The following is a 14,800-nucleotide window of genomic DNA, read 5'->3' as shown; positions in this document are numbered from 1 at the left end:
AAACTCTTATTCTAAACCTCTGTTGGAAGTATGCAATTACTACTACTCTCTTGGAAGAATGCAATTACAACTACTATCTTGGAAGTATGCAATATATTAACAACTACTTCCCATTAGAGAAAGATTCCATCAAAACTTAGAATCCAACTTGAGCCTCAACCCAACTCTTTCATCTGCTTCATCATCTCTTGGATTCAATCTGGCAACCGCATCGGGTTGACTTGGATCACTGAGTTCCATACATCAATGCAACCCTAGTTAAATCCAAGCACCCCTCATTCGCCTCGAAGCCCACTTTCAAGCCCAACTGTTGGCCCTCATGGCTGTCAACTAGGCTGTGTTCGTAGCCCTCTAAATACCCAGTACCCTTCCTAGAGATAGGTCTCTTCTAAGCTCAGAGAAAGGAACGAGAAGGAACTTCTAAGTTCAAAGAAAAGAATGAGAAAAATGAAAGTTAAAGAAGAAAGGGAAACATCAGGGGCAGTGAGAAATTCTGTTAATAAGTGCATTGAGTAGAGTTGAATGGATTTTCAATTGATACGACAAGTTGAATTGGAGCAGATATATAACATTTTACAAATTGCATACTAAATTCCATCACACAAAATTTATTGTACAAGTTGAAATGCATCTCATTCTTCTATTTTTTGGGCCCAGTTACACCCCAAACTAGGCTTTTGAGTACAAAAATATTCATTGTCAGTTGAATTTTTCCTTTTTTCCTCAATTGTTACATTTGGCAGTTAAATATTTTTTGATCAGAACAGATCTTAACATTTTCTTTTTAATGAATCAAAAACATTTTTCATTATAATCATAATTGATGAAAATAGTCACATATGCAGTCCCTAAACGAAGCTGAGTCTGGCAAATAATTAGGAGAACTATGCACGGATGATACATGGACAGTTCAGTTTAACAGAGAACTAAAACACAAAATCTCACAGATAGACTACAAGGAGAGACACGGGAAACCAATAACAAATAAATAAGGAAAATACCTAGTTGCTCCTTTCCTATTTCTTTTTCAGGCTACTTGTCTTAAGTCAATACTAGGAAATTACACTAAGCAGCCTTTGTGGATTCTTCTGGTAAATCATCTTCATCATGATAGATGTTCTCTGCCATTTGCCAGATTTGAAGTATGTTGTCTTCAGCTACACTAGCAACAACCCAATCTTCACATGGGTTCCACGAAAAATCAGATATTTTACTCGTGTGACCGCCATGAATAAAAAGCAACTCTGGCGGTCCATCTTCAGCATCCTCTGGTGTTTGCTCTTCATCAATCCTGCAACAACACCAAAAAAGCCTTAGTTCTAGAACTTAAAGTATCAACTATAGATCCTCAATTGGCCACATGTATTCTTCTAATCCAATCCATTTGAAGTGGCTAAATGTCATGCTGGCCTTCAACCTATAACCCTCCTTTTTTCTAGGATTGTGATCAGCTGTGAGCAAAATATACGCCACTAAACACTGAAACAAGCACAGTTTTATAGGTAATGCCTATTTTTATTGTGCATTGCCACACTCCTAGTTTCTTCCCTAGATTGAATATTGTAATCACTGCAGAAAAGGGAGTTTGTGAGGTTACACCATCTTCTCCATCAACTTCAGTAACCATTAGAGAGACTCACTTCTTTCATACACTTAATGACTTATGCATATCCACTAACAGACAAATCTAAAAGCATTCTCTTAGGATGACTTGTCCAGTAATATTTTCCTAGCAGCCACTAAATAATGAGCTGAAAGCCAACATGAGTCCCATGCAAACTCACACTGTCACTGTGGAATAAATTATAATGAATTCAAACACAATTTAAATCTAATTAAGAAAAGCAAAGAGGATAATTAGATTCAATACTCACACATGAATAAATACCGATTCAAACACAATCCTCAACAAAGACAATAACTAGTTGGTTCAGCAAATACCTGCTAAGATCCCACACCATAAGTCTCCTACCAAGACAACAAGATGCTAATATGGTCTCATTCTTTGGATTCCAGCCAACTTGGAAAACCTCCTCCCTGTTTTACATCATAGCAAAATATGCAATTTAAGAATAGTCACACATACAAATAACCCATGCTAAAAAAACGTCTACATAGTTCAAGGACAAAAAATATATCCATATAGTTGAATCCACAATATCAGATGAGAATTCTTACTTGTGACAGTCAAAGGTGTGAAGTGCAGTGGTAATCTTGCGAAGATCAAACAACTTAACAGTTTTATCAGTAGACCCCGTTGCAACAACCCATTCATTAAAGGGATTGAAAGCTAGGCAGTTTACCTGACACAATATCATGAAAATAATACATTTTCATCAACTGACCAAAAAACATAAAAAAGAAAACAGCATATTTTCTGAAGAATATCCAAGTATATTTCATATATATAACAAAAATTATCGGACTTTAAGCACTAAAAGCATCAAAAGAACATAGAAGGGATGTTGCTGTATACAAATCTATTACAAAGCATAGACAAATTAAGTATCTCAACCATCCCAAGATAATAAAAGCTTTCTTATGTATCACCATCATGCAGATATTCATAATACAGGATAGGGATTAAGAACAATAGTTTTTCTTGCTCTCTTGAATAACTTACGTCCACCCCCTCCTCATTATGCCATCCTCCACAAGACAGATAGTATGATTAGATGAAATCAAATATCACATCACAACATGAGCTGAGTTAAAATTCAAGCAATAAGGACAGAAAAAATTTGTCTCCTTGGAATACTATAGAAGTGTGATGCACACAGGTTGCAAGAGCAAGAAAGGAAAACACAGAATAACCCTAGACTCCACTACCTAAGGCTTCTTGAAAGTTGGAATCACCATCAAGCTAGAGAGAAAAATTTTGAATTCCTTATTATCAATCAAACTAAACATGCCAATAATGTTTCCTCTGGGAGCTACAATCAAATCAAATCATAATCTGGACCTAGATATTTGATTGCTATCTTAAGGGAAATCAAATCATAATTAAGACAGCAATCAAATCCCTCAACCACAAAATGAAAACAATTTCGATAACAATTCAAATCCCATAATCTGGACCAATGGAACAATCAACATAAATCTGGTGTCCACACCAAAGTGCCTGCTCCCTAAGGTCATATGGAGAGAGACATTGATGTGAGGTAGGTTATGGGTCTAAGCCAACACTTTCAAATTCATGATAGAATGACTTCATAGTGACAATGAAGCCTAATTTTGCATATAAATTTCTAATATAGGTGTAACATTGCCCCTACATTAGTCATAAGCACTTTTCTGTGGTGGCAATTGTTACCTGTACAAATTTACCTACCCTTCACCACCATCTATAAATGGGTAATAGGTAGACCATTTATGAAATGGCTACAAAGGGATACTGAACATTTGTTACCCATTTATATAGAGCAGGTAAATGGCTGTGTTCCCCCCAAAACATAGAATTTCCCCTGCCCAACTACCCCACTCTCCTGGATTTCGGCTTTCAGTTGTCTCTAACCCTTTGGCATGAAGTTTTTCAACCTTTCCCCCTCTACTCCTAGGTCCAACCCAAACTGGCACCCCTATATTTTAAATTTGGTTATTCACTTACAATGATGGGGCTGGGGATCTTTGTGAAATGCTTTTAGATTGAAAGCATCTTTGAGGAGAAAATGACATCATTGCAGTATGACATACTGCATAGCTTGGAGATTCTATGGCTCTTAATATCTGAAAGAGAACTGGCGAAGTAAGCTGCAGACCAAAACGCTGTACAATTTTGTATTGCCCTAGGTTGCTAACCTTTTTCTTCTGTTTTTGCTAGGAGATGCCACCCAACCTGCTGTTTCCTAAAAACACAGATCAATGTGGCCCAAACTATGAAGCCCTTTTTCATTTTCAATGAGACTAGGACAAAATCTGATCCAATAAACACAATTCCCCTTTAGTCTTTTGGGTGTAATTTCAAAGAAAGGATTGCATTGTTTGATGTGGTGAATATGAGGGAGAGGAACAATCGGAGTTTCGAGGACAAAGAGAACTATGCCTAATCTCAAATTCATTTTCTTTAGAACTTTGTTGGATTGGATGTCAGTTTTGCCTAGTCTACCTTTATGTTCTATTATTGATTTGATAGATCCAAGTAATTTGTGTAATTGATTATATGGTCCCTTGTTGTATACTCTGTATATATTTGGGTGACTTTTTTTTATATCAATAAGAATTGCATTACTTATCAAATATATATATAAAGAAAGGAAATTACAAAAATAAAAATGCATCGACTCATTAAGCTTTCTCCAATGTGTTCTTTTCAGCTTAGAACACGGTTTATCATACACCACTGTGCCGGAAGCACAAACCCTCAATAGTATTTCAACCAAACCTGGTTTCCCAAATATCCAGTTTTATAATTATCTATTCTATTCATGTCTGCATATAAAATTTGGTATGTGTGGGTAGGGAATTGGCCTAAATAAACCAGTTGGGTTGGCTATGGTTATTATTCATTAATTTAAATGGGTATTTATATACCTTACCCATCTATGAACTATTCTAACCCACCCATTTGCCACCCCACCCTTTCCTAACAATTGCATAAAGCAATCAACTAGTTCATACTTTGGCCTTGAAGCCCAAAATTATTTAGTAAACTAGAATGTAGCAACATAGACCACCAGTAACAATTTGCCCACATTTGTGTGTGTGTGTGTGTGAGAGAGAGAGAGGGAGAGTATTTGCAATATATACCTCACTTTGATGAGCAATAACAGATTGGACAGGCTTGCTCACTGATGGAGTCCGAAGATCCCATATAAGCAGGTGCTGATCATCGCCAACAGAGCCAAATAAGTATTCATGCCTCAGATGCCATGCTACATCTTCTACAACACCTTCATGAACCTAATATAGCAACAATTCCAAACCAATGTCAAAGTTAGAAATCACAAAGCATTAGCTGTAAAAATTTTACTACAGATGTTTGACTAAAATTTGAAAAGAAGTAAAAGATATAAGATATTTTCTGTCTAAGAAGTTGTCCAACTTCAAAGTACCAACACAGTTCTTTGCAGCCATCATATAATATACTTCCAGTCTGTCAATAAAAAGCTTCTAAATTGAAAATGTACCAAAGCATGAGATAATCAGCTTCATGTGAATATGGTGCAGGTCCAAATCATGCTTTAAACCCTTAAAAAGATTTAGTCAAACTAATTTTACAAGCAGGGGTGCACACAGGCTTAGCTAGCTAATTCTTTTTTTTTTTTGTTGAACAATTCACATAGAAATGAAAGAATCACCTTAAAAATTTGTGTGGCATCAAGGGTCTTGTTCTTAGGATTTGCATTAATATCCCACAAGCATATCTGAGCATCATCAGAGCCACTCAGTAAATGACCCTGCTTGAACTTACTCCACGACAAACCATATCCTTCAGTGTTATGGCCTCTCAATCTTAAGTCGGGACTGCATGCACCATCTAGCGGAGGCTTAGATGGGTGTTTGCTATAATCAAAAACATAAACTTCTGCACTAACTGTCTTAGTAGCAATAATAAATGGGTTTTGAGGCATATATCGTGCACGATTAACCTCCCCATCATGATTTATTTGCTGAATTATTTGCACCTGCAAGCAAAAAAAAAAAAAATTCCAATTTAAACAACCACAAAATAACTAACCAATTCCAACAATATAATATATAAAGAAATGCACCTGCAGATCTCCTCAACCCATGAGCAATTGAGTAATTATTCAATACTCCAAGAGCAATACCACTTCCTCTCACATAATAGTGGGTCTTAATAATTAAATAAATCACCCTTTTACTACGTTTGAAAAAACCCCATTTCACTTCTTTTTTATGCTGTTTTAAAAAAAAATTAATTTCATTGATTGATTCAGAACATCTATTCCTTGATAGTATTTGTCGAAACTTTCGAAGTGAAAATAAAGAAGTAATCGTTCAATTAAACTCGATCCCTTTTTTGCGGTTACAACCATGGACTTAGCGAAAAGGACTTTAAGCCTTCGCGCAGGTAAGTGCGAGAGAAGCAAGCAAAGTAGAAGCTTTGCCAGTAGCAAGACAAGGAAGCTGAGCTTTTGTATAAACAGCAGCTTCCCCTGACCGACTAAAATATAACAGTTGCAACCTACTTTGATTCAAAAGAAAGGCAAAGGGTTTGGCAACAAGTAAACGGCATTCCATCATAGTTGCAAGGGTTCTAAACCTTAACTACTTAAGTACCAAAGGCAGCTTTCAGTTGGTTTCATAAGGGGGCTGTTCACTACAAGCTATCAGCGCTGTCTTAGATTGAACATGGCAATAAGATAAGTCAACATTCAATCTCAAAGGTGGGTTTCCGTTGAGAACGGAATAGTGTTTGTGCCCAAATGTGAACAAAGCCCTAGCTTCTAGAGTTCACTGCTTTTCATTTGAGAGAGAATGGAGTAATTTTCCCTCAACTATAATGATATTAATTACCAAATACTACAATGTCAAACAAATCGAGCTGCATCTACATAGACTCATTAGACTTTGAAACGGTAACGATTGTTACATGATTATTGCACTTTACAACCAATGGGTTTCCATTTGATGAAAAGAGATTTTATCAGTAAATCTAAAACTAGGCTATATATATAGACACTCAACTAAAAGTCAGAGTGTTGTGTACCAGCAAGATTCAATTTCAAGACTTTTATTAGACAATAAGAAACTCTATCAGTTGAGCTAACAAAGCAGTAATAAGAATTTGAATAATAATAATACCAACAATATAGTGTATAAACAAAAGCACTTGTAGATCGCCCCAATCATGAGTAATTAAGTAATTATTAATTAAATTCATGACAAAATCTACCATTCAACTATAATGATATAAAATTACCAAATACTACCATGTCAACCAAGTCGAGCTATATCGACATAGACTTGTCAGAATTTGAAACTACAATGTTTTGATACATAATTATCACTCTTTACAACCAATGGATTTCTTTTTTTGGTGTAGGCAGAATTCAATTTTATCAGTAAATCTAAACTAGGCTATATACATAGGCTTTTTACCAAAATTATAATTTTCCCTCAACTATAATGATACAAAATTACCAAATACTACAATGTCAACCAAATTGAGCTGCATCAAAGTTAAGCTAACGAAGCAAATAATAAGAAATTAAATAATAATAATTAATTAATAAATTATAAAAAAAAAAAAAGACAAAAAAGGAGAGGCGCTTGCCTTCCCATTAGCGCAGCCAAAACCGCCGAAATCAGAGCGGTCATCGTCGTAATGGCGGGCGTCGTTCTCGGCGTCGTCTAACGGGAGCTGGAGCTGAGCAAGCATGAGGTAATTGGGCTCATTCTCGGAAGTATGAGTGCCGAGAATCATCTTCTGGACGGAATAGTCCTTCCCGGGCGGTTCCTCGCGGTCAGGCAACCACTCGACGGTAAGGGAAGGCCACTCCAAGGCGTGCGTGATGACCAGATCGTAGAGAAAAGGCGTGTTCTTTTTCCAGATCTTGTACTCCTCGTTTATCAGCCTCTCCTCTATCTCTCCCCTCATCTCCTCTTCGTCTTTCCCCATTTTCTTCTTCTCTCTTTCCCTCTCTCTCTCTCTGAGTTTTTTGTGTTGGAATTGTGAATTGTCTCTTGTTTTTTGTTTTTATGAAGAGGAGATTTGGGGGTTTTGGGTTTTTTTTTTTTGTTTTTAGGTGAGGAGGGTTCCCGCCAAAGATTGAGCGGGGAGAAGGAAATGGAGTGAGAGAAACCCTAGAGCTTTGAGTATTAGTAGTAGTATCCGGAGTGAGAGATTTTAATTCTAAGTTTCTAACTTTTGTTTATGGTCTTGGAATTTGGAGAATTAAACTGGTGATTTGGGTCGGGTCAAATGTAACCCGAATTTCAGATAACGTAACAAAGTAAACAAACTAATATATATATTAATATTAGAAAATGAATAAATAAAGTTTTCATGATCTTTGGCACCAGAAATTGAAAAAAATAATAATAATAATAAATACAAATTTCAAATAACATATATAATTTTGTATATTTATATAAAAAATCTTTCAAAAAAAATGTACATTTAACTTACACAAATTTTCAAAGAATATATGCAATTTTGTATATTCTATATATATAATCTTTCAAAAGAATGTACATAATTTTTCAATTATATACTTTCAATTTACATCATTTTACATATTCAAAATATACAATTGTGTGGGTTTTTTTTTTTTTAAAAAAAAAAAAAAAAAAAAAAAGCATGTGGGCCCAAGTAAGGAAGCAAGGATCCTGGCCCTGATGCTTATTGTTTTAAGGGACTGAGTTTGGTTTACCGCAGCTAAATTTGGCTGATTTCGAACCAAGTGGTGCACAAAACGCGAATCCTACAACACATACATACTAACATGCAAAAAATATACACATTAAATAGCAAGGAACAGCAAAGAACGAAAATAATAAAGGAGAAAAGTAAAACTTTAGGGGTCCTTAAAATAACGTGAAATACTTCATTATTTTTCTTAATTTTTGTGATACATTATGTTCACTAGGACGTGTTACAAGGTTCAAATAAGTTAAAAGATTACAGACTTTGATGGCTCTTCAGGCTTCTAAGACTTGTAAAGTTTAAATTCACTTGAATCCAAGTGTGTTCTCTAGCAGCTGGTTGAGGATCCCAGACGTTGTTTTCCCTCTCTTTTCTCTCATTTTTTGAATTCTAACAGAGTTTTCAGTATTTTATTCCAATTCACTGTTGCTAAAAAAAATGTCATTCACTATTGGTTGCTTCCCCTTTTATAGTGTCATCCTAGGGTTTCTAGGGTACCATTAATTCCCTCAATTTATTCCTTTGGGTTCTAGAACCAATGTTGTGTCAGCAGTATTAGTGGCTGGTCCCTTCTTCATTCTTCATTATTTTCTTCTTTTGAGGTCCCTTCTTCAAAAAGCCTCTAGCTAACTTTCCCATTTCAAGGTGTCCTAAAAAGTTGACCTTTGTTCTTTCTTTTTCCAAGACTTCTAGATTTCACTTTTTTTCAGATCCACCTTTTAGTTGCTTTCCCTTTTGTCATTTTTCCCAAGTGAGCTGATTTCTTTCTGTCGGACTGAAAAATTCCCAGCCATCTTCCTTCATGGTTCTTCTTTCTAGATTCTCCGAGGTACCAAATCCTTACTTATGAGTTGTTGGTTTCCAAGCCTTTTGATCCATTTTCTGCATCATTAGGTGGCTAACATGGACATATTTGTTATTGTTCATTGTGTTTCTAGGCATGCCCCCTTGAACTGTCTTAATCCCAACCTAGATTTGCTACATGTCTCGAGGATCCCAGGCTCCTAGGAATCCCTAGGTATCTTGGCCCAGTTCTTTTCCTGAGCTCCCCAGCGATTTTTTTGACCTTTGAGGGCTGGGACGAGCTTTTTCTTTCCCTTGCTTCATGAGGTTTGAAGCTTGCCCATTTGTGGATTTGGGTCTCTCCTTATGGACCCTTAATGTGTTTATACCTCTCTTCCTTTTTCTTTATTGAAAGCCCAAATGTTTTACTTTCCTAGATTTCAATCCTTTGTGTTATTTTGGGCTTTGGTACCACATTGTGATTTTTTTGGACCTCAACAACAATCTTTTAAAGAATGTATACAATTGTATATATTCAATATGCACAATTTGTCTAAGAATGTACGGAATTTTATACATTCAAAGTAGATAAATTTCAAAGAATATACATAATTTCATACATTCGACGTACTCAATTTTTCAATTTTGTATGCTCAACGTACACAATTTTTCAAAGAAGGTACACTATTCTATATATTCAAAGTACACTAATTTTCAAAAAAGATATACAATTATGTATATTCAATATTCACAAAATTTTTAAAAATATACACAATTCTATATGTTAAATGTTCACAATTTTTTAATTGTGTGCATTCAATGTACACTATTTGTCAAAGAATGTATACATTTATATATATTCAATATATATTAAATATATATAAATTTTCAAAGAAAGTACACAATTCTGCACACTTAACGTAAACAATTTTCAATAAATGTATACAATTTTGTATATTCAAAGTCACAAATTTTCAATTTTATACTTTCAATGTTTCTAATTTTTCAAACAATGTACACAATTTTGTTGTACATTTAACATACACAAATTTTCAATTTTGTGCATTCAGTACACATAATTTATCAAAAAATGTACACAATTTTGTATATTCAAAGCATACATTTTTTTTTTGACAAAAAGTACATAATTCTTTATATTTAATGTACACAAATTTTCAATTCGGTACATTGTTTGAAAAATTGATGTCTCAGGTAGGGCTGTCCATGGGTCGGGTCGGCTCGGGTTTGGGCCTGACTCGAACTCGACCCGACTGGATCGGGTTATAAAAAATTTGACCCGAAACCGACCCAATAATGGATCAAACCCGACGGTTCGGGTCAACAGTTGAACAGGTCAGTTTGGTCGGTTAGGCGGGTTTGTGCCGAAATTGGGCTAAAATTGTGAATTTGCATAATTTTTTTTTTAATTCAACTTTTGACAGGCCTTTTGGGCCCAAATTAATGGGCTTACTACTTTTAACAAAGATTTATATCATTAAATCATATATATATATATATATATATATATCAAATGGGCCTTTTTTCACCTCCTTTATTTCAAATTGGCCCATTACACAACTTTGAAACCTTTGGGTCTCTAGCCCTTCAGTCCAAATTTAATTTTCTAGCTCACATCTAATGACAAAAAAATACAGTAAATATATAACAACACAACCTGGGTAATTGCAATTTGCAAGCACATAAAAAACACATGATATTACTTTCTAACCACCTGTTAAAACTTCACAATACAAAGAAAATTTTTCAAAATGCCTATAACATTATAGGACTGGGCAGCAAAAGCACAAGAGGAGGCCCAAAATTTTATAGGCATTAACATGTAAACCCCTGTTAAAACTTCTCACAATACAAAGAAAATTTTTCAAAATGCCTATAACATTATAGGACCTGGGCAGCAAAAGCACAAGAGGAGGCCCAAAATTTTATAGGCATTAACATGTAAACCCCCTGTTAAAACTTCACAATACATAACTTACATGTAAACCTGGGCAGCCTATTAAACCTACCAAGTTGTGCCAACCACTCATACATGTAAGTTATGTAACACAACTAACACAAGCCAGCAAACAAATTCTGACAAATAATTCAATCACAGCCACACCACAAGTATGGCAACAAACCAGCAAACCAGCAAACAAATTTTAACAAATAATTCAATCACAATCACATCACAAGTGTGGTAACAAAAGATAATAAGAGCATCTCTTGCAATATTTCCATAGAGTTAAAGAAGGCAGAAAGTGTGTAAAGCAGTAGCTAGCTATAATTAGTTACAAACTTCCAAAAAATAGCTTTTCTAAAACATTTAAAGAGCAACTACTATATAGAGTTTAGTCCATGACTTATAGAAAAGAAAGCCTATTAAACTTAATAAGTTTTCTTTCCTATAAGCAAGAGTTAATTTATCAATTATCAGTTAGAAAAGTACTGTCCAAAAAAACTTCCAAATTGCATCCAAAAATCTGCCTCCTATACAAAATGTGTGTCCTTCCTCCTACAAGAAAATGGGCAAAAAGATATTTATCAATAAAAAATATAAGGACAAGACCAACAAATACAGAATAGTTATAACAAAAAACAATAGAGAAAGCAGAACCAAACTCAATATAAGGGCAGAAACTTACCCAGTTTTTGATTAGTCATCAATGTTAATTGAGATACCTTTGCTTGAGCTTGAACTTCCACCACCTCTTGCTGCTTGACGTATAACTAGAAAAGAAAAAGAAATGAAGACTATTAGATTAAATTTCATTTGCATAAGACACATTTAATAGCACTTAATAGACAAAGTTTGGAAGTTAACATATTACCTAAATCATGAAATTCATCTTCCAAGACCTCTACCTCATCTTTTGATTTGCGAAAAGAAATTGGAACCAAGGCTTGAAGCCAGTCTTGTGCACAAACCAGATTTTGAACCATAAGTGGGGAGAGTGAACTCCGAAATGGATCAAGTATGCATCCTCCGGTACTAAACGCTGACTCAGATGCAACAGTAGAAACAGGTACAGCCAGCACATCCCTAGCCAATTTGGACAGCACTTGATATCTATCTGAATTGGCCTTCCACCACCCTAATATCTCAAATTTCACATCCCCTCTTCTACTTTCACAATTTTCAGCCAAATATTTGTCAATCTCATTGCTACACCCTATGGACTGCTCAGCCTCCAAAAACCGTTCAAACCTAGAATTAACCATCACATATGGATCACTACAACCTATTGACTCACCTTCTATGTGTGTCCTCTCCCTCTCACTTGCTACTTGTACATTTGATGAATCAACACGAGAATAAGAATCAACACGAGAATAAAAATCATACAACTTGACCAAGGCACCCCTCACCAATTCAACCATCACATCAGCCACTTCATTTCCATAAATTTCAGAAAAACAGAACTTCAAAAACCTCAACTTCTTTCTTGGATCAAGAATCACAGCCACATACAAGAGATGATTCATTTTATCCCCTTTCCCCCAATACTTATCAAACTTAGATTTCATTTTAGTTGCCATGTTTTTCAAGAGGTGGTTTTGTGATTTACTTAAATTGGAAATATTCTCTTGAATGACAAACATCTCATCAAAAAAGGTGTTGGCAGTAACATACAAAGAACCTGAAAACTTTTTTGTGGCATTGTAAAAAAGCTTCAAAAACCCCACAAATATCCTACAATTTTGAAAATCAATACTACTAGGAGATCTCATACCACCACTATTCTCCTTGTTCATAAAGTATGAAGAATAACTATCATCCTCAAAGTCCATACGTATGAACACTTTTTCAAATTTTTGTGCGGTTTCTAACATGAGATAGGTAGAGTTCCACCTAGTTGGTACATCTAGACAAAGAAGAGACTTAGACTCAATACCTAATCTCTCCACAAAACTCACAAAAGTTTGATTCCTATTTGGTGAGGACTTCACATACCTCACAGCTTCACGCACCTTTGCAATGGATGCATCAATTTCTCTCATACCATCCCCCACAATCAAATTTAGGATATGTGCACAACACCTCATGTGTAAGAACTCATGTTCTAAAACAGTCCCCTCCCAATCTTTAGTTACATTCTCCAAAAACTTAATAGTGGCATCATTTGAGCTAGCATTGTCCACTGTTAAAGTGAATATGCCATTAATACCCCACTCACACAAACACAACTCAATCTTTCTACCTATAGTCTCTCCCTTATGGTCATCAACTTGACAAAAATTCAAAATTCTCTTATGTAACTTCCAATCATCATCAATAAAATGACTTGTAAGGGACATATAACACAGATTTTGAATACTCGTCCATGTGTCCGTAGTAAGACACACCCTACGACCCTTCAAAGCCCCCCTTAGTTTCTCTCTCTCAACTCCATAAATGCTAATCACATCCCTAGCTATAGTTTGACGAGATGGGATATCCCTAATTCGCAACTTAGGTTGTAAGGTTGTTGCATATCTTTGAAACCCATACCCTTCAACAAACCTAAAAGGCAACTCATCTATTATAACCATTTCAGCAAGTGCCTTTCTAGAAACCTCAACAGTAAAGGCTGTCGGTGCCAGCTGAAACCCTTCCTCCCCATCCATTTTAGGTTCAAACATTAAGGTTTGTTGTCCACTAAGTATCTTTCTATTAGGGTTTTTAACACAGATTGGTGTATGATTCAACAAATTAGCAGTACCATGCCCCTTACTATCAACTAGATAAGTTTTTTGACAGTAATTACAAACAGCCTTAAAATGACCATCACCAATATCTACTTTTTCAAAATGGTTCCAGGCAATAGACTTTTTCCTATTAGTACAGACATTGCCTTTACCTTTAGGTGGAAGTGGGGGAACCTCAGCATGGGCAGTAGGTACAGCTTGGGTAGCTTGGGCAACAGGTTCAGTTGTTGCGGCAGTAGGTGTTGCTTGGGAAGGGGATGCATCACTTGAGGGTTCCATAACCTATAAACATCAAATTTATAGATTAGCAAACAACCATAAAAGTAACACACAAACAATAACAAGAAGTTAAAAGAGAAAGAAAGGATACCTCAAAGAACTCTCAGCTATCAGGGATTTAACCTTGAAAAGGAAGCAAAAAGCCTAGGATTTCAACTCCTGTATAAAATTAACATTTCAAAATTTTAAGTTAAGAAAGCAAAATGAATCAAACGAGTAATAAAATATAATCACATAAGAAAATAAGAATGTGGATTTCATCTTTTTAAAATAGAGGCTCATCTTCTTCTTTTTATACAGTGAAGATGCAAGTACATTGATCATAGAAAACGAAACAAAACAAAGAATAAAACAGGCAGATAAGAAAATAAAAATGTGTTTGGATTTCATCTTGTTAAAATAGGGGTTCATATTCTTTTTTTACAGTGAAGATACAAGTATATTGATCATTAAAAAAAAAAACAAACAAGGAATAAAATAGGGCAGATACAAATCACACTCAGAGCACTACCATAATGAGTCAAAGCAAGAAAATGATAAACCCAGGGAGCACTAACAAATCACACACAGAGCACTAACAAAATGATAAACCCAGATTGGGCAAAAAAAGAGGAAATAACACATATTTGCCGAATGAAAATAACACTCAGTAGCAGATCACAACATTAAAGAACACATATTTGTACAAGGTGAAATGAAAATTAGATTCCTTATAAT

The 14,800-nt window shown here is 35.2% G+C and overlaps 1 protein-coding gene across 1 annotated transcript; it reads right to left on the bottom strand.

The window, feature by feature from the left end:
* Window positions 1-849: 849 nt before the first annotated feature.
* On the bottom strand, window positions 850-7,834 carry LOC126723373 (WD-40 repeat-containing protein MSI1). The gene is made up of 6 exons (XM_050426758.1): window positions 7,241-7,834; window positions 5,298-5,624; window positions 4,747-4,899; window positions 2,179-2,303; window positions 1,942-2,037; window positions 850-1,291 (listed from the first exon to the last, which is right to left on the bottom strand). Exons 1-6 carry the CDS (start codon window positions 7,583-7,585, stop codon window positions 1,066-1,068), a joined length of 1,272 nt encoding a protein of 423 aa, XP_050282715.1. The 5' UTR covers window positions 7,586-7,834; the 3' UTR covers window positions 850-1,065.
* Between the last annotated feature and the right edge of the window lie 6,966 nt (window positions 7,835-14,800).

The sequence above is a fragment of the Quercus robur genome, chromosome 4 (assembly GCF_932294415.1).
Source record: "Quercus robur chromosome 4, dhQueRobu3.1, whole genome shotgun sequence".
Lineage (NCBI taxonomy): Eukaryota > Viridiplantae > Streptophyta > Magnoliopsida > Fagales > Fagaceae > Quercus > Quercus robur.
Note: the sequence above shows the minus strand (reverse complement) of the source record. Positions and strands in the feature narration are given on the sequence as shown.